A 25,939-nucleotide genomic window follows, 5' to 3' on the forward strand; every position below is an offset into this window, starting at 1 on the left:
GATATGAGAGTCTAGTTATCTTTTATTAGGCCAGATGTAGATATTTATAAAAATGTAAAACAATGCCACTCTCTTACAAGTTTCTTCTTTTGGAAAATAGTTATTTTTTATAAAAGCATGTTAACATGCAATGGTTTATCATTTTTTTAAATGAATAAATATGTAAATGTTTTTAAAATTTTCTTTAAACTTTTAATTTTCTTTACACTATAATTTATAATATGGTAAATATTGATAGATATAACTGTCAGAAACAAAAAACTTTTGAGTTCTCAATAATTTTTAACAGTGAAAAAGAGACCTAAGACCAAAAGAATTTAAAACTATTTCTCTAATAATCCCTGATGTTCAAATCTTCCTGTCAAATGGGGGGGTGACAGCATAAGGATAGAAGATGAGGGTTAAAAAAGGGCTAATAGTTAAGGGTTAACTATGTAACTAAATGCTGTGCTAAATGTTTATGCAGATTACTTCATTTATTCCTTATAAGCTGTTTATGAAGTGGGTACCTACCTCCTCACAGAATCATTCAGAGGATTAAATAAAACAATGCTTGTGAAGCACTTGGCACACTCCATCTATGTATACAATTTAAATACTCAATAAAGAGTAGCTAATGTGCCAATTACTGTTGCTACCATAAAACTATGTGCTATCCTACTTATAACACATATCCAACTAGTTAGAGGTCTGATTCCATCCAAGATAAATTATTAATGGCCAACATTAATCCAGCCACGCATGAAAGTTATCACCTCATAGACTTTTAACATTTATGAACACCTTGTGAAAAGCCTTTGGTTTGGCAAATTTGGAAGATATATACTAAACCAAACCAATGGTTAACAAGACTTTGCTGCTCATCAACTTTGTAGTGATTAAGTCACTTCATATCAGAATGAGTTGTTATCAAGTGTCAAAACAAAGGCCTCTCACAATTCAGAACCAGTAAAGGGCCAATGTTGTTGCCTCTATATGTAGATAATATCTGATGTAGACCTTTTCTAATTAATGCTCCATAATATGCACTAATTACCAGACTATGATGGATCAGTGGGAAACTAGTGGTACACTGGACAACCGTGCCTTTACTTTCATGTAAGAGTAATACACTGATTCACATACATAGTTATACTACCTTTCCACAAGCTATTTGGAGCCTCCATATTCCACTAAAATATCATTATTCTTTACAGGGATTAACTAACATAAGTGTATCTTATACTACTTTCCCATTAATTCTCCCAAAATTAGCGTATGAAAGCAATGTTACAACATCAGCCCCACCCTTACAAGAAAAATTGAACTTTCAAGAGTATCCTCACTGCAAAATATACAGGTTGATCACCCCTAATCTGAAAATTCAAAATCTGAAATGCTCCAAAATCCAAAAATTTTTTTTAAATTTTTACTTTTTTGTAGACATAGGGTCTCACTATGTTGCTTAGGCTGGTCTTGAACTCCTGGGCTCAAGCGATCCTCTCGCTTCAGCCTCCCAAACTGCTGTGATTACAGGCATGAGCCACTGCACCTAGCCAAAGATCTGAAATTTTCTGAGCACTGACATAATGCCACAAGTGAAAAATTCTACATTTGACCTCATGTGACAGATCAGTCAAAACTTTGTTTTCATGCACGAAACTACTAAAAAAAAATTGCATAAAACTACATTCAGACTATGTGTATAAGGTGTATATAAAATATAAGTAAATCACATGTAGGTCCCATCCCCAAGTTATCTTTACGTATATGCAAATAATCCAAAACCTGAAAAAATCCGAAATCCAAACACTTCTGGTGCCAAACATTTTAGATAAGAAATATTCCACCTATAGCAGAAACATGAGTGTATGAGTGTGTGTATGTTTGTGTGTATGCATAGTATATGTAAGTATAAATGTGAATATATGTATTGTATGTATGTGTATATACATGCATATGCTGGTTTATAGACAAAAATGAGAACCAGGGGATGTTCTTGTCAGCACCACCTTCATAAATATATGTAACAAAAAGATCTGCATAAAAGTGATAACCTAAAGGTGTCCAGATAAAGAAAAATATCTGCTTACTGAAAAATTCAGAATGCATAAGGGATATCTGCTTTTTAAGGCCACTGCTGAAAATATGAGTTGCAAACTATTCAAAAGGAATCCATGAAGTAAAATACTAAAAATATGTATCTATGCATCCTAAATTCAAAACTGTTTAAGATATCAATGGCAGAGACCGGCAGCAGTGGCTTAAGCCATCACTGAGCACTTTGGGAGGTCGAGGCAGGGGGATCACCTGAGATCAGGAGTTCATGACCAGCCTGGCCAACATGGAGAAACCCCATCTCTACTAAAAACACAAAAAAATGCCAGCCATAGTGGTGCATGCCTGTAATCCCAGCTACTGGGGAGGCTGAGACAAGAGAATCGCTTCAATCCCCAGGGGGAGGTTGCAGTGAAGTCACGCCACTGCACTCTAGCCTGGGTGACAGAGCAAGACTCTGTCTCTAAAAAAAAAAAAAAAAAAAAAGGATACCAATGACAGACATTTCTTCTTCATCTTCTTCTTCTGTACTTCTACCTCAGTGAGACAAAATTAGCTGGACTAATCTCTTTGAATTTCAAGCGCCTTGCACTGAAGGTACTCAACTAATGCAGTGGCTCATGCCTGTAATCCCACACTTTGGGAGCCTGCGGGACGCAGATCATCGGGTCAAGAGATTGAGACTATCCTGGCCAACACAGTGAAACCCCGTCTCTACTAACAATACAAAAATCAGATGGGCGTGGTGGTGAGCGCCTGTAGTCCCAGCTACTCGGGAGGCTGAGGCAGGAGAATCGCTTGAACCCAGGAGGCAGAGGTTGCAGTGAGCCAAGATAGAGCCACTGCACTCCAGCCTGGCGACAGAGCAAGACTCCATCTCAAACAAACAAAAACCACACACACACACACACACATTTCAATCTGTCCAACATTTCTCAATGTGATCCCAAAACTTCTTGATGAATGTAAAATATTACTTAGATCAACTCTAATAATGTACATATTTAGCTAAACTTTTCAGTCACTAGACCAACTTAGGCTCTAAGAGTTACTCCAACTTTTCCTAGTAAAAAATGTCACCATCGTCAAAATAAATACAAAACTTTAGAAATCTATGAAAGACTTATTGGTATAGTATAGAAATGATGTGCATTGCATATGACAATGTGTTTTACAGAATAGAAGGAAATATAGCATGTATCTGTCAAAAAAGTCTACTACATGGAGATTTGATATCATTACCAAAAATAATTTTTATGGTAAAGAGCAAGTGGATTTCACTTGTTTGACCTAGAATTCACTATTTACCATTAGTCCACAATCTTGGCAATCAAAAGGAAATGATGCCTTCCTTGAGACTCTTTCAATTTTATTTAAAAAACAAAAACAGCTAAAATAAATACAGAGCAAGAAAAGGTTCCATAATAAACCTACTTAGTTTGCTTAAATCTGATCCTTAATTCAGTTCCAACCTAAAGGGTTCAGCCAAATCCTCAACCCACTGTCCATAGACACAACCATAGAGAGTTGGAACTTTTACTTTATATACCACAACCTATAACATCAAGTACACATGAAGCTGGACATCCTGGCTTTAGATGACAAAAGAACAAGAATGAGTATGAGAGTTATTATTACACTTAATAATATAAACATTTTTATTTTCATAAAAATTCCTACTTTCTTAAAGCAAAAATATATCAAATACCATACCCAGAATAAAGAAATCTGAACTTAATCAAAATTAAAGGATGGAAATATCGGTGAAGATTTCTTATTACTAAGACTCCTAAAACTGGTTCAATTATAAATAATAACACTAAATATACAGTAACCAAGTTTCCGAAAAGATCTCTCAGTTGTTTCACGTTTTCATATAAAAAGCCAACATACAGACCACAGGTTTATCTTACACAGTTCTTGGCAATGTAAATTCGAGGTATAAAATTGTAAGATATTTTTCCTCTTATTGATCATTCCAAGTACTACAATCCATTGTTACATATAATTTTACAGGAAAATCATCAAAATTCTAAAGTTATAATCATGCCTCAGGACAACATAAACAGAACAAGAAAAGAGATATTGATACGAGCTGTCAGCCCTTTTTCTGCCATCTGTATATGGCTACTTTCCTGGGTATTAGTTCCTTTTACAGAAGGTAGGCAGAAGGAACGGAAATACTTCGATGCCTTTGGTTTGGAGAAGAAAATTACTGTCTGGATTATTTGAATAAATGAAATAGCCAAGACACTCTATTTAATCCCTTGCCTTAGCCTGCTGAAAAGCAATGATGTAAGTTGAAATCCACCTTTTCTAATTTTATTATACATTTTAGACGATATTTTACTTAAGATTTTAAAGGTCTAAATATTCAACTTAAATACATGTGGGCATATATAATCAGCAATCACAGTTTAAAAGGTAAGCCATAGTATTATGAGAAATCATTTGTGCTATGTTCACTAATGATACTGACTTTTTTAAAACTAATATTCAATAAGAGTACCTTTAAAAAGTTTATGATTCGGCCGGGCGCGGTGGCTCACGCCTGTAATCCCAGCACTTTGGGAGGCCGAGACGGGCGGATCACGAGGTCAGGAGATCGAGAGCATCCTGGCTAACACGGTGAAACCCCGTCTCTACTAAAAAATACAAAAAAACTAGCCGGGCGAGGTGGCGGGCGCCTGTAGTCCCAGCTACTTGGGAGACTGAGGCAGGAGAACGGCGTGAACCCGGGAGGCGGAGCTTACAGTGGGCTGAGATCGGCCACTGCACTCCAGCCTGGGCAACAGAACCAGATTTCGTCTCAAAAAAAAAAAAAAAAAAAGTTCATGATTCAAAAGATCAAATTACAAAGACAGGAAAAAAGAGTAACATTTATTCAATGTAAATAAACCCGTATGTTCAATAAATAAAACCACAAAGGTGAAAATTATGGTAATGAACTTCAAGTAGCTCAATATTAAGTACAATAAAAAAACTGTCACTGTGGTATACAGATGAACTTCATTATCCATTACTGGACATTTATTCAAGGAGTTATCCCTGCGGGGGATGGGGGGCTAGAGAATATATTTTTCTGGAAAGCTCATTATGTAATAAATATCTGTTTACTTGCAATATGGGGTGCTTTAGAAAACGGTACACTTATCTGCAAAGTTAGCAAATTTATTCTTTGCATTTTGTATTTTTAGCATTATGTCATTATGAGTACTTATAATTTTGGATAAGTCTCTTTTATTACTACTTAGAAAATGTTACCAAGATTGACAAATATTTAAGACAAATAATATTTTAAATAAAGAGAAAAAACTACTTACTTAGTATGATAGGATGCAACAGGTACATAGAAACTAAATTAAGATAAATTGAAAATTAGGAAAACTAAAATTGCAGAGGCTGTTTTAATAACTAGTAACATTGAATAAATAAGGTAATATGAAATCTTAACATGATATTAAACAATTTTTAATAGAAATAATAAAAAGCCAGTTGTTCAGGTAGCATTAAAAAAAACTATGCATAAGGCACAAAACAGTGCTCAAGTAGGATTTTCCTCAGAACATAAATAAGACTTCTAAAATGTGTTATATGCTGAAGTTTTAAATGGCTAAGAAAAATTGTCAAATAGAGAAGTACACTTCTTTAAAATCTAAACCAAAAAATTTTTAAAGTAAATTAAAATGTAACACTAGAACTTTGTAATCTAATTAGGTTTGTTTAAACTGAACCACTAAAAAGTCATGTGGCCACTTGTAATTACTAAACTCCCTTGATGAAAGTTTATACTACTATTTCTAAGTAGATAATTTTATCACACATCTTTAAGGAAACTCACTAATAGTAACAAAGTAAAAAATAAAAGAGAAAAGAATAAACATTAACCACAATTCAACTTAGACAACAGCTTTTAGGAAACGGGAAAAAGAGTACGTTGGCAGGTGTCTGCAAGGAGGTAGGTAATACAATGGAATCAGTTTTCATTCTGCAGAACCACCATGAGACTTGCTGCAATGTCAGCTCCAAGCACACACTGAGGGACTCCAGAAAATACTCATTGATCATGCAGCACTTTATAATGCGCATAGGCTTTTTTCTCCTGCTAACCCCGCCTAGCTTCCCTTTGCAGCTTCTTCTCTCAAGTGCTCTCCCCACAGTAAAATAATCTTCCTGAAGATGTGAAATAGTTAATAAATTATCTCAACAGTCTAAGTATTAGGAATACCACTCACCACCATGAAGCCTCTTTATCTGAATTACCCAATTTTTATTTATTGAAGGAAAAAAAAGAAAAACCGTACACAATCCCACAGATAAGAATATGAGATCTAAATACCTATACCTATAAATACAAATTTCTGATAGTATACTACACTCAATGCCAAAAGCAATTATAGTTTCACTTTGACATGTATTTCCTTGGACTGATTTATACTCATATAGGATCTTATAAAATTTTTACAACCAGAAAAGAGAAAACATAATTTAAAATGTTCATGATTCAAAGTATAGAAATTTTTTATAGATGGCTCTCTAGCATCAGTGCCCTAAATTTCAGGGTTTTAATATAATAATCAGTCACATGAAAAATCTAGGACCAGTGTACCAGCTAAATTAAGCAATCAGATTAATATAAACATGCTTAGTTTAAAGCTAAAATAACCAGCTGTTTTTAATAGTTAACTGCAGCAAAGCTTTAGGCTTAGATATGTAAATGAATTCTAAGACATATGATACTAAACCTTACTCAAAGCTGCTTTGCAGACCCCACCTTCTAATGAGTTAATCTAAAGGTCACCACCAGCACAAGGCTTTTTATTAAGTCTGAGTCTCCCCTTTTTCCCTAGCAAACATACATCTACAATTTATGAAACATGAAGTTTAAACAAAATAATTAAAGACGTCTATAGTAATCATGTGAACCAGTCTGAAACATTCTCACACGGAATAGGTCTGACCGTGTCTTGCTTTTATGCTCTGCCTCTCTTTGCTCTCTCCTCTAATCTATTCATCTGTAAAATAATTCCGGCAGATAAGATTTCTTTGTTCAGATTTCAACTTTCATTTCACTTACAAACCTAGCCCTACCTCAAGAATGTCTTCTAGAACATATGCTTCCATTTCAGCCGCTGTCTCCACCATGTTTTATCAAACTGCCATGTTTCTTACTGCACTATGATTAGATCATTGCCAGCAGGAACACTCCTCTGTGTCAGCAAGGGAACAGGAAATGGAATGTTCTATTACATGCCTAAAGCAGCTTAGCTGTTCACTAGCCAGGCATCTACCAAAAGAGCAGGGGGTGACTCACTGTGTATTTTTTAAAGATACAGAAGCTCTATTCCAAAGCAAACTTCTGTCAAGTAATTTTAACAGACAAAATAAAGTCTTTTATTTTACCACTTCAATTTTTAAAATCCTAAAATTTCAAAACAGAAATAACAACATATTTTTTAAAAAGCTATTTAACACGTCTGGCTTCCTGGTTGAACAAAAGAGGTTGAAGTGGGTTACGCAGCTATTTATCCTTAGTAAAGCCTTGTAGTGAGATTAATGGCTGTATTAAAGATGCAAAGAAGGAGCCAAGTTAGAAATTTGCAACATCAGGCAAATGTATTATATAACATACATATTACAGTTGACTTCAGGGTTCAAAAATAATTATCCTAATGTAGATTTTTTTAATAGTAAATTGGTTTTTATAAACTAATCTGTTTGTAAATACCTACAAGAACCAGGTTAACATTCAACTGATTTACAGTCCATAAAGCAAGCTATTAACATTTGATATATGCATTTTCTAGTAGTGCGTTTAACTTCATTTACTAACCAAAGAAATGGCCTGTTTTTTTCTTATAATAAATACTCTGAGACTAAAATATTCTAGATAAATGAAATATAGAGACACTAAATCTGGATCATCAAACAGCAAATAAAGTGAGTGACTGACAGTGGAGTCAATTTGTATCATATTCATTCCTGTAAGTGATCTTCCATTTAGTAAAACTTGTTAGATTGTCAGATTTCTTCCTTATACAACCTTGAATATGAAAAATGCACTGAAAAAGGAACAATGGGCTGGGCGCAGTGGCTCACATCTGTAAACCCAGCACTCTAGGGGGCTGAGGCAGGCAGATCATTTGAGGCCAGGAGTTCCATCGAGAGACCAGTCTGGCCAACATGGTGAAGCCACGTCTGTACTAAAAACACAAAAATTAGCTGGGCGTGGCAGTGCATGCCTGTAATCCCAGTCACTCAGGTGGCTGCACGAGAATCACTTGAACCTGGGAGGTGGATGTTGCAGTTGTGCCACTGGCACCCCAGCCTGGGCAACAGAGCAAGACTGTCTTTAAAAACAAAAAGGAACAATGTTTTATGCTCTAAACTGAGAAAAGCGATGCGATGATGTGCATGACATTGCCGGTATTATACCCTCAAAGTGATGTCATGTTTTAGTGGAGATTTTGGAGTACTCTTGGGCCTCAATTTATTAATCATAAAATGGGATAATATTCATTCAACTTGAAATATCAGAAACTGCTCTAGGTGCAGTCAACTAGACAGATATGGTTTCTTAACAGTTTATATGAAGATCAAATGATATGAAGTACCTACTACACAGTTTCTGGTATTTAGGAAATACCCATAGTGTGTCAAGCAATATGAGTTCTTTTCTTAAAAAAAATAAACGTATTATTTAATCCTCATAACAACCCAGCTACGTCATAATTTTTAAACTACATTTTGCTTACTATATGCCATTTTAAGTGGTTGTTATATATTAATTCATTTAATTTTCACAGTAATCCTAAAAGGTATTATTATTATCTCCGTTTTACATATGTGGAAATGGGACAAAAAGAGGTTAAGCAACTTGCCCAATTATTTCAAGCTAAGCTAATTAAGTTGAAGAGCTAAGATCTGAACCTAGGCAGTTTGCTCTAGACTGGAATCCATATCCAGAATCATCAACTATACTTCTTCCATGTGATAATCTCATTTTACGGACAAGGGAACCAAGTATCAGACAGGGCACACAGTTATACGGCAGAGTCAAATCCAGATGCAAATCCAGAACTGATTGCAAAGGCTATGCAGTATTAATGGCAAACAAATGACACTGTGTTTTACCTCATACCATACCTAGTGTTTACATTTAGGTATGGGTATGCCTGGCATTTGAAGGCTATTCAAAGTAATTTCCATTGTTGAGACCTGGCTTCAAAAGAAACTACAAACTGGCTTTTGTTATTTCCTGCCTTCCAGGACAATTCTTTCTATGCTTCAAATAAACTGCTCAATCTTTAGACTTAAGACAAGTCATCAACAAAGTTTCCCTTTCTCAAATTTTCCTCCAATGTTATCAAGCAATGATAGGTTTGAGTTCAAGGAACTGATGTTGGAACACTCTCCTTTTCCATAAGCCAAGAATAGGCCTTCCAAATCCTTTATCTGACAAGAAATGGGGGCCCCTAAGACTCAAGTTAATAAAACCATTCACTCTCCCCTTCTCTTCCATTCTAGGATCATGGGGTGCTTCTGTTTTTAACATCTACTGTTGTTTTTAACAATAAACACGTGATTATGGCTTTCTCACTGAATTATGGCTCTTTATCATTTATTATTTGTTTCCCTTACAGACTAGTAAAAAGCAGGCAACACTGTTGAAAGCAGGCAACACTATGGCCGGGTGAGGTGGCTCACGTCTGTAATCCCAGCACTCTGGGAGGCCGAGACCGGCAGAACACCTGAGGTCAGGAGTTGGAGACAAACCTAACAAACAAGATGAAACCCCGTCTCTACTAAAAATACAAAAAACAATTAGCTGGGTGCAGTGGTGGGCGCCTATAATCCCAACTACTTGGGAGGCTGAGGCAGGGGAATCACTTGAACCCGGGAGGTGGAGGTTGCAGTGAGCTGAGATGACGCCATTGCACTCCAGCCTGGGTAACAGGGCCAGACTCTGTGTCAAAAAAAAAAGAAAAAAAGAAAGTAGGCAACACTTTATTCACTAATGCATATCTAGAGCCAGCACTCTCTGGCATAGAGCAGGTACTTACACTTTTTTTTTTTTTTTTTCCTTTTTTCATTTTTTATTTTGAGGCAGAGTCTCGCTCTGTCGCCCAGGCTGGAGTGCAGTAGCACGATCTCGGCTCACTGCAACCTCCGCCTCCTAGGTGCAAGCAATTCTCCTGCCTCAGCTTCCCGAGTAGCTGGGACTACAGGCGCATGCCACTAGGTGGGCCTTTTTGTATTTTTAGTAGAAACGGGGTTTCACCGTGTTAGCCAGGATGGTCTCGATTTCCTGACCTAGTGATCCGCCTGCCTCAGCCTCCAAAAGTGTTAGGATTACAGGTGTGAGTCACCGCGCCCGGCAGCAGTTTTTGATTAAATGAACAAATGTATGAATAAGAGAACTGTCTGATATCCACTACAGTATCCTAATACTTTTTAAACTACTGCTACTAATAGTAATAATTTCTTTTTTTCCTTTTTTTTTTTTTTTGAGACAGAGTCTCGCACTGTCGCCTGGGTTGGAGGGCAGTGGTGCGATCCCGGCTCACTGCAACCTCCGCCTCTGGATTCAAGCCATTCTCCTGCCTCAGCCACCAGAGTAGCTGGGATTACAGGCGCCTGCCACCACGCTCAGCTAATTTCTTGTATTTTTAGTAGAGAAGGGGTTTCACCATGTTGACCAGGCTGGTCTTGAATTCCTGACCTCATGATTCGCCTGCCTTGGCCTCCCAAAGTGCTGGGGTTACAGGCGTGAGCCACCGCGCCTGGCCCAATCGTAATAATTTCTTTTTTCTTTCTTTCTTTTTTTTTTTTTTTTGAGGCGGAGTCTCGCTCTGTCGCCCAGCCTGGAGTGCAGTGGCACGATCTCCGCTCACTGCAACCTCCGACTCCTGGGCTCAAGTGATTCTCCTGTCTCAGCCTTCCGAGCAGCTGGGACTACAGGCGCATGCCACAATTTCTAACAAAAGCATTTGTTCTTTTACTTTAGGTCACTGAAATAAGATATTAGAAGTACTGAATATAAACAGAATCTAAATTTCACATTTTCTGTAATTATTTGTTACACAGGAAAATATCCCCTTTAATTCTGTTTTCCAGTCCTTTTCATCAATATGATTATCGATGTCACTGCAGGATACCATGCACAAAAGGATATCAAGAGAAATTTATATGTATTTGTCTAAAACCTGTCATCCTAAAAATGAGCCACCTTTCAGTTCAACTTAATTTTATTTTTGAGACAGGGTCTCGCTTTGCACTCCAGGTTGGAGTGCAGTGGGGCAATCTCGGCTCACTGCAACCTCGGCCTCCCTGGTTCAAGTCATTCTCCTGTCTCAGCCTCTGGAGTAGCTGGGAATACAGGCGCCCACCACCACGCTTGGCTAATTTTTGTATTTTTAGTAGAGACGGGGTTTCATCATGTTGGCCAGGCTGGTCTCGAACTCCTGACCTCAAGTGATTGTCTGCCTCGGCCTCCCAAAGTGCTAGGATTACAGGTGTGACCCACCGCACCCAGCCTCAACCTAATTTTATAGGCAAGAAAACTGTCTTCCCATTGGTCTAAAATGGATTTCAGTGGCACAAGACCTTTCACTATTTTGCCAATACCAAAAGTATTAAAGTGTAAATAGCAATTAACATATTAAGCTATGTAAACAAATGTAAACATATACAAATAATTTAAAATAATAAAAGAAAATATTAACTGAAAATGAGATTCAAATATCCAAAATAAAGAGTGAAACCTTGGCCGGGCACGGTGGCTCAAGCCTGTAATCTCAGCACTTTGGGAGGCCGAGACGGGCGGATCACGAGGTCAGGAGATCGAGACCATCCTGGCTAACACAGTGAAACCCCGTCTCTACTAAAAAAATGCAAAAAACTAGCCGGGCGAGGTGGTGGGCGCCTGTAGTACCAGCTACTCGGGAGGCTGAGGCAGGAGAATGGCGTGAACCCGGGAGACGGAGCTTGCAGTGAGCTGAGATCCGGCCAATGCACTCCAGCCTGGGCCACAGAGCAAGACTCCGTCTCAAAAAAAAAAAAAAAACCCTCTCATAAAAAAAGAAAGTAAAGGACAAAAAAGCTCAGTAAATTCCTAGATTGAATGAAAGAATCTTCCAAAATTGACAATTTTATTTAGGACCAGCATTGGTTTCCTTGAAGAAGGAAAAAGAAAACCAAAACAAAAAAATAAGTAGAACTGCGCTGACAAGCAAGCAACTCTGTTGTGCATGACTTAATGCTTTGTTGTTTGTTCTCTTCATGTAAAACTTTAATAGAAAACTCCTTGTAAAGGAGTTTCATTCCCATCAATTTTTTAATTTAGGGAATGGTGAGGCTTCAAAATCCACATATTCAAACAAAACAAGGACAGACAACTGGTAGTAGGAAACATTTAATGATTTTGCCCACTCACATAAACTACTAGAAAAAAACTAAAACAATCCTACCTCTTAAAATTATTGAATTTAATCATTACTTTATACTATCTCTCCTTTTCTCTTTTCTACTGTGTAAATTATCGTAAAGCATAAGTATGAAACCCAAGTGTGAAATAGCCTAAACCAAGTATAAGTGAAAGATATTAAAGACTTAAACAGAATTTAAGTTAAAAGGCTAATACAATTTGGTAAGATTTCTGAAAGTCCATACATTATTAAAACAACATATTCCCATGATTTTACCTTTTATTTCTCCTAAACTACTCATGCTATAAAATGACTGAGGAATCTAGATACATGTCTAATGTAGCACAAAATAAAGAATAAAAATATGCTTTTTATTACCATTATAGTTTATTTTCTGTATTAACTATAATTTTTATGTAAAAGTAATACATGTACATGGAAAGCATTCACAGTTTAAGAAAAGTAAACCTACCTCTTACCAAGCCATCCTAAGAGGCACAACCAGTTATTGTAATCTTCCAGAAATAACCTACATATTTCAAGCACATCTTAGGGTAACATTATGTTTTATACAGATGGACACTATTATGCATACTTTCTGTATCCCCATTTTAATATTTAATACTCCACAATTGTTTCAGAATATACATAAAGATCTCTGATTTTTGACAGCTGCTCAAATTTTCATTGCATAACTGCATAATGTATTTAACCAGTCCAGTAGGCATTTATGTTGTCTCTAATGTTCATAGTGTTGTATTTAAAATTTTAGATGTTACCCAATTAATTGCCTTCTAAAAAAGTTGAACTAATTTATACTGACAGTGAGTGAGACTGCTTGCTTCCCTACAAATATAAAGTGTTACTGACACAAGTCTATTAAAAATCCAGATCTGAAATCAGTATTAGTTTTAAATCATGTATCCAGATTTATCCTTAGTTCTTCATCATTTCTACTTTTCAAGAATCACAAATCAAACTTATACCTCCTCTCATCTAACTTCAAAAAAAATTTAAAAATCCTTATCAAAAAAATTACATAAATTCATTCTCTGACAAATTAAGAACTTCAACTGTTTAAAAAAAAAAAAAAAACTCAACCACAATGCAGAGTCTATATATATACAGCTGAGATACAGCTGGAGAAGAGAGAAGAATGGGGAGTCCAATTATCTACCCTTAAAAAAAAAATCTACTTCTGACAAAATACAAATTCCCTCCAATATTTAATGGGTTCTTTAACCTAGGAATAAGTTGTGAAAAGATGCCTCTGCCAGAATTACGTATTTTTAAAACCCAAAATTGTTTGGGAAATATTTGGGTATATTCTCACTAAATAAAATACTGCTGGATACATTTATTTCTTTGCCTTCTACATTTATGTTCAAATTATTCTTTTTAAAGCATGAAATTCAAAAGTAATCCATGATATTAAAAAAATCTAATGTACAAGAATACAGGGCCACACATAAAAAATTTTTATGAACACAAAAAGCACTAAACAGGTTCTATCTCAGTTTCTTGGCATAGATTCCAGGTCTAACTTTGATGATTACATTTAAAAATAAGAATGATTAAACCTTCACCAGAACTGCCAAAATAAGACAGTTGAACATGCTTCAAGAAATGTGGAAGACTATCTAAAGGATATATGTAAGAAAGGACTAAGTTAAAATACATAAAACTGTAACATTGCAAATAAAATAATGCAACGCTGTATCCAGTAGTATATTCTAAATATAAGGAAGGGTAGGGAGGGTATGTATTATTTTGTAATGTTCAAATCATTAAAGATTTTTTGTTTGTTTGTTTAAACATTGTTCTCAAGACTCATACTATAAAAAGCCCCAGTACAATTTTTTTGTAAGATCATCATTAGCATTTTGATAATTGATTTACACAAACATTTACTGAGTGCTTACTAGGTGGCAGGGTTTATACTATAAACACTGGATAAAGAATGGCAAATAAAATTAGTCCACCTCCAAGAGGCTGTAATCTAGAACTCAATCCTGATTCTTGATAATGTTTAATACTAAAAACTTCAATGATTTTGTTCTCTAATTGGTCCCCTTCCCATTCTTTTCTAATCCAACTAATAAATGAAATCTGAAATTCAACCTAGAAAAGTACAGAAGAGAATTATATTTAGATACAAAACGTTTCATCCAGATGTGTCCTATGTACAGAATGAAATACAAGCATAGTCTTGTCCCAACATAAGTAATGTACTAAACAAAGTAAGAAACAAAGCAATGCTGCCTCTTTTCACATCCCCAGTAATAGTTGTGTCTGTTGGACACTTGAATTTGTTGTCTCTACCCATGGTGGGTCACACCATGAATTCATCCTTTTTCTAGTATTTCACAATAGATTCTATGTACACAAAACTGATAAAATATTTATTGTTTACAATCAACCCTCCCATTTGTCTGAATTGTACATTTTCAAATAAAAATAAAAACAAGTGCATCCATAACAGAAATTACTTATTTCAATGTTTTTGATTTTAAATAAGTTAAATCTATTGATGATACAGCATTTTCAACCTCGTCAGCAACACATCTGCCCTCCGCTCGAAAGCAAATATCTACCAACAGAAAGAAATACACCACACACATACACACACACACACACAAAATGGGGGTCTAGGGGACCTGGGGATAAAAATGTAAATTATAAGAAAAAGTTTAAATCTAAAGACATTTTTCTTGAGTCACCAGTTTCTACCACTCTGGGGGAATGAAGAAACAGTTCCAAGTAACTCAAGATAGCATCAAGGGCATGGAAAATAATCAGGAAGTAAAAACTACCCAAGTAACCATGGAATCTCATTGCTCTCACTGGCTCTCCTCTGGTTCCTTAATGGTCTGGGGTCCCTGACAAGCTCCAATCAGTCTGGTCTCAAGCTATCTGTTACCACTCTGTACTCTGCTATTTCCAGCCTAATCTATTCATAACAAACCTTGAATGGTTTGCCTGCAAGCAATTATTTAAAGATATAACTCTTGCAAGCAATTATTTAAAGTACCAAAAGACTGCCTGTGATATCATGAAATATACATTTGGTCTTTGGTCTTAAACCTGTTTCCTGGCATAAACTCCTAAAATCTTTGGAATCTTCAAAGTGGTTATGTGGCTTCCTATATGCTAAGATTTGACTGAAGACTGACAGGCCGTAAGTAGCTTCAGGATAAGGGCTGGTTAGCAGAAAGACCAAGGGAAGATTAAACGGTTGGAATTTTCAGCCCCGCCTCCCATCCTCCAAAAAGGGGAGACTAAAAGTGAAATCGATCCCCAACGGCCGATGGTTTAATTAATCGTGCCTATGTAATAAAGTCTCCATAGAAGTCCAAAAGGACAGGGTATGAAGGGCTTCCGGAGAGCAGAACACAGTGGAAGTTAGTGGAGGGTGGCACACCCAGAGGGCAGAATTTCCATGCCGCTTGTCCCATACCTCACCCTATGCATCTCTTCAGCTGTATCCTTTGTAATAACTTTTACAATAAAGTGGTAAACATAAGTGTTTCCCTGAGTTCTGTGACCCACTTAGTAAATTAATCAGACTCAAAAAGGGGATCATGAGAACCCTGATTTAGTCAGTGGGACACACAATGGGTCCTCAGCAAAGATGAGAGGGCTAGGTATATAAGATCAGCCACATCTTTAGAAGGAAGGGGGGGGGGAAAGGCAATTTCTATTTCCACCTTCCTCATTCTAGCTCTTCCAGGAGCCATACCTGCCTCCAATAGTTGTAGGCACCTTGATCACATGACTTCCATCTTAAGGACAAACTCAGTTTCTAATCTTGGTCCTTAGTCCATCAGAGAAAATGTCATCTTATTTAAGAGGCACTGGAAGGAAGTAGGCCTCAGAATTTTGCAGTTTTTTGTACTTTCAAATTTTTCACAATAAACACTGTGAAATGTTTGTGACAGGCATAATCAAAAAACTCTTTTTAAAAAGAGTCTCCTGTCAAATTTCATGGAAACGGTTCAGAAATTAACACTCAAAATTGAGCGTGCAAGCCAGTCAAGAAAGAATTAGGCATCTTACACAAAAAGAGTCACATTTGTATTCTACACAACTTTCTAATTTCCTAGAATTAATCCCTGTGTCCTCTATTTCTACCTCAGACAATTTCCAAAAATCATGTGGCCCAGGAATATATTTACTTCATAAAGAGCAGTATTAAACAACTAGGTAGAGGCCACCACACATCCGCAATCCCCCTCACTGCCTTTTTTTTTTTTTTTTTTGACAGAGTTTCACTTCTTTTGCCCAGGCTAGAGTGCAGTGATATGATCTTGACTCCCTGAAACTTCCGCCTCCTGGGTTCAAGCAATTCTCCTGCCTTGGCCTCCCAGGCAGCTGGGATTACAGGCGCTGGCCACCATGCCCAGCTAATTTTTGTATTTTTAGTAGAGACACGATTTCACCATGTTGGCCAGGCTGGTCTCAAACTCCTAACCTCAAGTGATATCTGCCTGCCTTGGCCTCTCAAAGTGCTGGGATTGCAAGTGGGAGCCACTGTGCCCAACCTTGCAATCTTTTTAACATTATAAATGTGATGCATCCACTTAGGGTTTTTAAGAAATTCAAAGGCTACAAAGGCACAAGATGAACCGTAAGTCTTGCTCCTCTCCTGCATCAAAATGGCAAAATACATGTTACATCATTAATAGACTTCTAGTACAGGTACCAGTTTAACTTTAATGCCACTTTGCTTTCATATCTTGATTCACCAAACTGTATATGCTTGTTATCTACTGACCACTGAAGAAATGAGCACTGACCCTTCATTTGTTGCCCTCCATCTCCTAATTTTATAGATTGCTATTTTTATATTATAAAGGTTTATAAGGCATTCTATTCCATAACTATAATTAAGCCCATTTTATATATTTTCCAGGTTGATTCTAAAACGGAAAATCAATAAAGTACACTTACAATGTGATTATATAAATAGTAGTCACTAAAGGAAATGTAATTTTATGTTGTTTAGACATTACTAGTTGAAGAAATGTTCATGGATTCCAGACTAATAGAACTTGAATTTCCTTCTAACTTTCTTCAGTTCTTTTTGAAGGCCCAAGATTGCCACAGTAGCTATTTCTTCCCACTCACCCTCCCATCCCCCCACTACCACCATGTCCTCTACCTTGGGATTATTTTTTCATTGTGCTACTGTATCTTAAATATGTTCATACGAAGTACATAGCTTTTTCCCAGTATAGAAAATGCAATTGTTCTCACATGATAAAATAGTGGGGCTGGGTAGAGAAAACGTAGGTCAAAATCTATTGTCTCTCAAACAGTGAAGTCACTGTTCCACTGCCTTCAAGCATTCAGCATGACTGCTAAGAACTTATTTATTTCATTTTCCATATTTATTTCCCTCTCTCTGGCAATAATTTTGGAATCTTCTTATTCTTAAGAGTTCTAAAATTGTGGATCTTTTTTCATTCATTTTGGCTGTTACTAGATGGGCTCTTTCAATCTGAAAATTCATTACGTTTCTACAGCTCAGGAAGTTTTCTTCAATTATTTCTTTCATCATTCTCTCCTTCCCATGGTTCCTAATCTCTTGCTTTTAGAACTCATATTTATGGATGTGAAAAACTGTGATATATTTTCCATGCTTCTTTAATTTTCTCTCAAGTTTTTCCAGATTTTTTTCTCTCGATTTACATATGCAGACAGTTCCTCCTCTTAATTCCACAATCAACAATTCAGTCTTGATTCATGCTAAAATTTTATTTATCTTATCAATTAAAATTTTTCTTTATAATTTTCAAAACCTTTTCTAGTTCTATGCCCCCTTTTTAATGCAGCTATGACTAAACATTACATATTCTTAAATTTTAAATAAAATACCAATTACACTTTTCTTTGAAGTATTCTTCTGAATTATAGCTGAGGTTGGTTGTTCTTTTATTCATCTTAATCTTCTTTCATCCTCTTGATTCTCCTCAATTGTCTGATTATCCCTGTCTGTTTGTATTTGCAAATGAAAGATTACTTTAGAATATATAGAGTGTAAGAGCTTTCCCTGAGGTTTTTGTTTTCCTAAGTGGCTTCTCCTTTAAATGGAAGAACAGTACAATTTAAGCAGGTAGGGCATGTGAATATGCAGGTACCCCAGAAAGGTACCTGGATAGGAAGTCAAGTTGGCTGGGAACAGACAAAACCGTTTTTCTCCTGAGGTAGTATAGTGCCTCCACTTCTCTCTCAGGTTCTTATGCCTGAGTAGATGCCCATACTAAACTGCCGGCCTACTTTCTTAAGAGAATGATTCTGAAACTTCAGGCCTAAGAGTGGGTATCATAGTTGTTTAGGCTGGAGAAAGGGTAGAAGGGAAGCCCAACTGACCTAGCACTGTGGAAAAGAAGTCTTAAGAAAATTATTGATTATTATCCAACTGCCCACTACTACTGATTTGTGTTTGTTGACTCCAAGTTTGGAGCCATTCCAAGGTTTCCCTGGGAAAACCTGAGCTTACCTCTGTTATCTTGGGTTCCAGTTTCCTCTGGGATTTTGCTGTCAATCCGATTCCATGAACTTTCTATCTTCTTCAAAATTTCTTGGTCCTCTGATGGTACCTGTAGTGGACTGTGAACTGTAATTTTACTGTTCAACATGTTTTCTCCCTAACCCCTTTTGCTAATAACATCATCCCTCTTTTTTATGGGGAATGTATTCATGTGCTTTGGGTAGAGGTGAGCCTTCCCAGCCACCACAGGAGTGGCCACATTACCTAGGTCTGGCTAGTATATCCCATTCCCATCTCCTTTGACTGACAGTCATCTTTGGCTGAAAATAAAGCTGATACAGAAAGAAACGCAGACCAAAAATGTTGAGACAGTAACAGGGTTGCAGTCATACTACTAACGCTACTCAAGTTTAGATTCATCTATGCACCTAAGTTGCAGTTTCTTACCTCCCTCCCCACATACACCCAAGTACACATTAAAGTTATAGAGCTGATGAGGTCCTTCTGTGCCTTTTAAGGGTAGTTTGACTAATATAATAACATCTGTTCCTGCTTTTCAGAATTATGACTTAATTCAATCTTTACACAATATCAGTGGGACATTGAGAAGAAAATAAATTAAAGGAATGAACTAAATCCACCGTTTTTTAAAAATTTCAGTCAATAACTATAAAAAAACCTGAATAAATCAAGTTATACCTTTAAAATTTGTTAAACATACAATAAGGAAATAGCTATAAATTTTATTTAGAACATTTTGTTATCTCTTTACTAGTTTTTTTCTAAGTCAGGATTCCAAAAGTTTCAGAAAGAAAAAGAAGGAAGAGGGGAAGGTTGGTAATGATTTAAAATTTTTTATTTTCTTTTTTCTGTTTTAATAGACACAGGGTCTCACTATGTTACCCAGGCTGATTTCAAATTCCTGAGCTCAAGCAATCCTCTTGCCTCAGCCTCCCAAAGTATTGGGATTACAGGCGTGAGCCACCACACCCAACTACAATTTAAAATTTTCTAGCAAATTATTTTTTAAAACTCTCTTACATATGACAGAAACCTCTCAAAGAAAAGTTCTGTAGTTACTGCTGCAATTACTGGGGAAAGAGTAGGGGAAAAGGCTAGTCAATAACTCCTCAATGGATAAAAAACAAAATCTAGTACTCCTTTTTCAGACAGGGTTTCACTCTGTCACTAGACTGGAGTGCAGTGGTTCCATCATTGCCACTGTAACCTTAAATTCCTGGGCTTAAGCAATCCTCTTGCCTCAGCCTCCCAAGTAGCTAGGACTACTAGTACATGCCACCACACCCACCGAATTTTTAAATTTTTGTAGAGATGGGTTATTGATATGTTAACCAGCTAGTCTCAAACTCCTAGCCTCAAGCAATCCTTCTGTGGCCTCCCAAAGGGCTGTCATTACAGGTGTGAGTCACTGCACCTAGCCTGAAATCCAGTACTCTTGAGCTAAGGTTCATATTGCATGGTTCACACCTCACATACCTACGCCTCAAAAACTCTACACCCCTCAATTGGCAAAATGTTGTACGATGTATTTAAGTAAATGTTGGAGAAGAATAGGTCTACATTTTTCATTACAATCTAACTAAAGTCCATGACCTAAAAAAGTAAAGAAAATTGATCCTGACTCAAAAAAAAAAAAAATGACAACTTCATTCCAAAATATTACATAAGAACTAAATCCAGAATGCAGTACAATGTCAAAATAAGTAATAAATTACCTCCAACACAGAAGGTAGTATAGTGTGCTAAATAATGTAGATTACCTCCATTCTTCAGAAAAACTCTGTTAAAAATAAATCATTATCCCTAAGGTAGATGAAGACAACAAGGTTAAGTAGTAACCGTCCCCAAATCACACAGTATTAAAGCAGGATTCAAAAGCAACTTGCCCAACTTGATTTCAAACTCTTTCCATACCATGCTTTTTCCAGGAGAAATAGTATAAGAAAAGAAATACAAAGGCATTGGGTTATTTCAGAATTAAATGTAACTTTTTTGAAGCACAGAAATTGTGAAGTATTCATATGCCTGCGGTTTAATGAAATTGGAATCTGGCCCTTCTTCCTACTTGCTCTCTGATCAAGGTTTTCAGAAAAACTTCTGCTTATGGTAGTGAGGTCAGGAAGACCTTAGTATTTAATTAAGATACATGAATCTTAACATTCTAGGTTGCCTAAGCCAATGGTACCTTGGCCAAGCAAAGCTATTCTTCTGGGATCCCTAGGATACAAAACTGCTCATGCAGAGAAGACAAAAAGCTGCAATACCAAGCCTGTGTTTTTTATGTGTTAGCATAAAAGACAAAAGGATCTGGTGATTAAGCTAAAGTAGATTAAGAACCTCCTCATATGAAAAGACATCTCACATACTAAGGCACATTCACAACTTAAATCATATTATAGTACTTCGATCTGGCCAAGAGAAGCCAGGTACTGAAGTTTGGCTTGCAGCAAGAAAGCTGGACTGAGTGGTAGAGAGGATCTTGGACTGTGAGGTGGGAATCTGGATGCAGAGTAAGAAAAGGAAGAAAAGGTACAAGTGAAAGGCGTCCACAAAGTGAGTTAAGAGATACATTCTAAAGGTCCTGAGATTTAGAAAACAGCATGATCAAATCTTTGCCTTCATACTTTTCATTTTATCTAGAACCCTAGTATTATCTGCTAAACCTACAGCAGAGACATCATAGGCGTATGGTTTGCTTTCACATTCCCAGAAAAGGACCTAAGAGTAAGAAAAGGATGTGCATTTCCCATAACCCTTATCTCTCCCTCTTTATTAACAGTATGATAAAGTACTACAAATTGTTAAGTTCTCAAGGAATTTAAGAACATATTCTATATAAATTCTAAAAACTTAATAAATTCAGAATATAATCTGAAAAATGGCCTCTAATCCAAACAACTATTATGTGAACTCTTTATTACAGAATCCCAACCCCTTATCTACTATCAGCTCCACCTAAAACAATTAACCAAAATGCACAATTGGAACTGAAAATATTTACTAGCAATCTATAAATTCAATAAGATAACTAAATTTAATAGAATTAGAAATTTAAAATAAGGGATTTTCCTAAATAAAAAACAAATAGTCAACCACCTAAGTAGTCAGAATTTTCACAAGGCTATTTTTATTCATACTTCAGTTTTAACAATTAATTTATGAAAATCCTTATAGGTCACAAACATTTTCACAATCATTAGGTCACCTAACCTCCCTCAAAAGAAAGTATTACCAGGCCCCTTTTATGGGAGACTGAGATATTTAGTTCTTACATGTCACACTTACTTAACAGCATGAATTAAGAGGTGTAGGAGGGTCTACAACAGCATTCTTCCCACTTCACATTTTCAGCAGTTACTGTAAGAGGTCATCTACAAGGTATGTATTTTGATTTGATGTTTCAAAAATAGTGAAGAGTAACATACCCATTTATTCCATCTATGAAATCCATCCCAAGATCAATCCATGAATTTCCCCAAGACAGGGTTTAGGGAAACAAGATGAAATAAAACAGAGCAGTATTAACTAGCTACATTCAGGTAAAGTGTTTTGGAGTAAGGAGGTCTTCCACAACCCTCCTTACTCCATCATTTCTCTCTGGTTATTCTACTTGGGGATATGTCACCATACACAAATTTGAGTAAGATGGTATTCATGTAGATCTGTAAAGAGGACCTAGAAGCAAGATGAAATGGCTAGTGAACTCTACAATGCATACAAAACATATTTCTTGAGCAAAGGGAGGCCATAAAAGGATAGTAAGGAGGTAGTACGGTATGAGTTAAGAAAGCAGACTTTCATATGAGACTACCCATGCTGATATACCATTCCCATCATTTACTGTGACCTTGAACAAGTTACTTATTCTTTGCCTTGATTTTTTCAACTATAAAATGTAGATACTATGTACCTCTTAGAATTGGGAAGATTAAATGATAAGCAGCAGTGTAATACACATAAACCAATTAGAATTGTGGCCAGCATATAGTAAGCACTCACTAAACTATTATTGGGGTTAAAATTATTCAACGTGCTAGGTGTGGCAAACACCTTCAGGAAAGAGGTGATATGTGATCTGGCCCTTTTATGGATAAAGTAGTCAACAGAGAGGGATATCCAAAAAGAACAGATATGAACATGGCTTAAAAGTTGATGTTTGACCTAGCAGATCCTATACCACTTACAAAATCACTAGTTTTTAAATATGGTGGTGACACACACAATAAAATGTCAGTTACAGAAACAGATTTCCATACCTTTGGTCTAGCAGTTTTACCTCTGGAATATATCTTACCACAATACAGAAACAATATAAAAGAGTCCACTTCAGTATTGTTTCTAACAGCAGAACTTTGGACACAACCAAAATTTCCATAAACGGGAAAGCAATTAAGTCCTGATACCTGACAAGGGAATACTCACAGCCATTTAAAGGAGTAAGATAACTATATGTGTATTAACATGAAAAGAATCTATGATGGACTATTAATTTAAAAAGAAAGTTTCAAACAATATTTTTATAATGATCTCATTTATGCAAAACACAATTACATAGATACATCTGTATATGTGTGAAAATGCACAGAAAAAGGCATAGGATTACATACACTTAAAATTTATACCTACGGATATAAAAAATCTTCAACTCTTATTCTGTATCTTCCTCTACTGTTTAATTTTCAGTTCACATTTACTATATGATTTAATAAAACTGGAAAAAGATAATGCAATTTTCCTTTAAGATTCCTCCAATATAAAAAAATTAAATGGATAAAAACGAAACATTACTCACAGTTTAACATTTGCTGAAAACTGAAAACTTTAGACAAGTTTGGTTTAAAGGATATCACCCCCTCAATAGAATTAAATTTATCTACATTGTATCTTAAAAGGATATTATCCCCTCAACAGAATTAAATTTATCTACATTGTAACTCATACAAGCTCTTCTTTTTTGACATTTTCTGAACAGCAACTATGTAAGTTTTAAATCACTCCTAGTTCATTTGAAATATATAAAGTAACCAGTGAAACTTTGTTCTTTAAAGAACATTGGAAAGATAGTGCAGAGAACTACAAAACAATCATAGTTTATAGGTCCTGCAATAATAATGTATAGAGATTTTCAAGTTCAAAGACAACCTAAGGACATTGTCAAATCAGTAAGAACACTATATAGATGTCGGCATTGCTTACAACTTCTTCATAAAAGTACTTCTTTACTAGAATCTGTAAGGGAGGGAAGGAGGAAAGAAAAAAAAATGTCAAGCCTGTTTAGAGGTTTAAGCAATAAAAGAAGAAAAGCTGCTTCAAAAGATCACTGACGGCCAGGTGCGGTGGCTCAAGCCTGTAATCCCAGCACTTGGGGAGGCTGAGACGGGCGGATCACGAGGTCAGGAGATCCAGACCATCCTGGCTAACACGGTGAAACTCCATCACTACTAAAAAATACAAAAAACTAGCCGGGCGAGGTGGCGGGTGCCTGTAGTCCCAGCTACTCCGGAGGCTGAGGCAGGAGAATGGCCTAAACCCGGGAGGCGGAGCTTGCAGTGAGCTGAGATCTGGCCACTGCAGTCCAGCCTGGGCGACAGAGTGAGACTCCGTCTCAAAAAAAAAAATAAAAAAAAAAAAAAAAATACAAAAAACTAGCCGGGCGAGGTGGCGGGTGTCTGTAGTCCCAGCTACTCGGGAGGCTGAGGCAGGAGAAACCAGGTGTAAACCCGGGAGGCAGAACTTGCAGTGAGCTGAGATCCGGCCACTGTACTCCAGCCTGGGTGACAGAGCGAGACTCCGTCTCAAAAAAAAAAGAAAAAGATCACTGACTTGGCTGGGCACATGGGCTCATGCCTGGAATCCTAGCACTTTGAGAGGCCAAGGCAGGAGGATCACTTGAGCCCAGGAGTTCTAGAATAACTTGGGCAACATATCAAGACTGTCTCTACCAAAAAAAAAAAAAATTAGCTAGGCATGGTGGCATGCACCTGTAGTCCCAGACACCTGGGAGGTTGAGTTGGGTGGAACCCTTGAGCCCAGGATTTCGAGGTTGCACTGAGCTATGATCACGCCATTGACCTCCAGTCTAGGCAACACAGTGAGACCCTGTGCCTAAAAAAATTAGAATTTAAAAAAACATATAACTGACTTGATTAAGTGGAAAACATCTAAAATTCCTTTAACCATAAAACCCCACATAGATGTGAGCTACTTAACAAACACAGGAAACTGCTTAGTACAAGCAACAAATTTTACTATTCAGGGCTTCGGCTTATATAAATTCAGTACTTATTCTCTTCTTATTTTTATTTTTGGAGATGGAGTCTTGCTGTGCCACCCAGGCTGGCATGAAGTGGCACAATCTCGGCTCACTGCAACCTCAGTCTCCCGGGTTCAAGCAATTCTCCTGCCTCAGCCTCCCAAGTAGCTGGGACTACAGGCGCATGCCGCCACAACCAGCTAATTTTTTTGTATTTTAGTAGAGATGGGGTTTCTCCGTGTTCCCTAGGCTGGTCTTGAATTCCTGAGTTCAGGCAACCCGCCCACCTCAGCCTCCCAAAGTGCTAGGATTACAGACGTAAGCCACCATGCCCGGCCCAAATTCAGTACTTATAAAGATGTATATACTGAGCAGATATTTGATTTACTGTTTTATTGTGGAAATACATAAAATCAAGGCATTATTCAAATAATGAGGAGAGACTATGAAACAGGTAAGTCAACTGATTAACTATTTGGAAATACAAGATTAAGTTCCTATTCCCCTCAATGAACCCATATAAATTTCAAATAAATGAATAAAATGTAAAAGTTAAGAGGCCCACTAGCCAACAGATGGAAGCAACCCAAACGGTCCATTAACTAATGAATGGGTAAATTAAATGTGATATATATACACAATGGAATACTTAAAAGGAAATCCGGTCATATGCTACAACATAAATGAACCTTGAGAATAGTATATTAA

The 25,939-nt window shown here is 36.6% G+C and overlaps 1 protein-coding gene across 4 annotated transcripts in view; it reads right to left on the reverse strand.

The window, feature by feature from the left end:
• The window catches only part of ANKRD17 (ankyrin repeat domain 17), a 184,657-nt gene that overhangs the window by 140,891 nt on the left and 17,827 nt on the right, over positions 1–25,939 (reverse strand). The window contains exon 1 of one of the 4 annotated variants that reach the window (XM_011927142.1): positions 7,129–7,269. The exons of the other annotated variants lie outside the window; for them this stretch is intronic. Coding sequence (XP_011782532.1) covers positions 7,129–7,182 — 54 coding nt within the window. The 5' untranslated portion in view covers positions 7,183–7,269. Of the gene's footprint in view, positions 1–7,128; positions 7,270–25,939 lie in introns of those variants that run through there. 4 annotated transcript variants of the gene reach the window in all.

This window comes from Colobus angolensis, unplaced genomic scaffold (assembly GCF_000951035.1).
Source record: "Colobus angolensis palliatus isolate OR3802 unplaced genomic scaffold, Cang.pa_1.0 Scaffold70, whole genome shotgun sequence".
NCBI classification, from domain to species: domain Eukaryota; kingdom Metazoa; phylum Chordata; class Mammalia; order Primates; family Cercopithecidae; genus Colobus; species Colobus angolensis.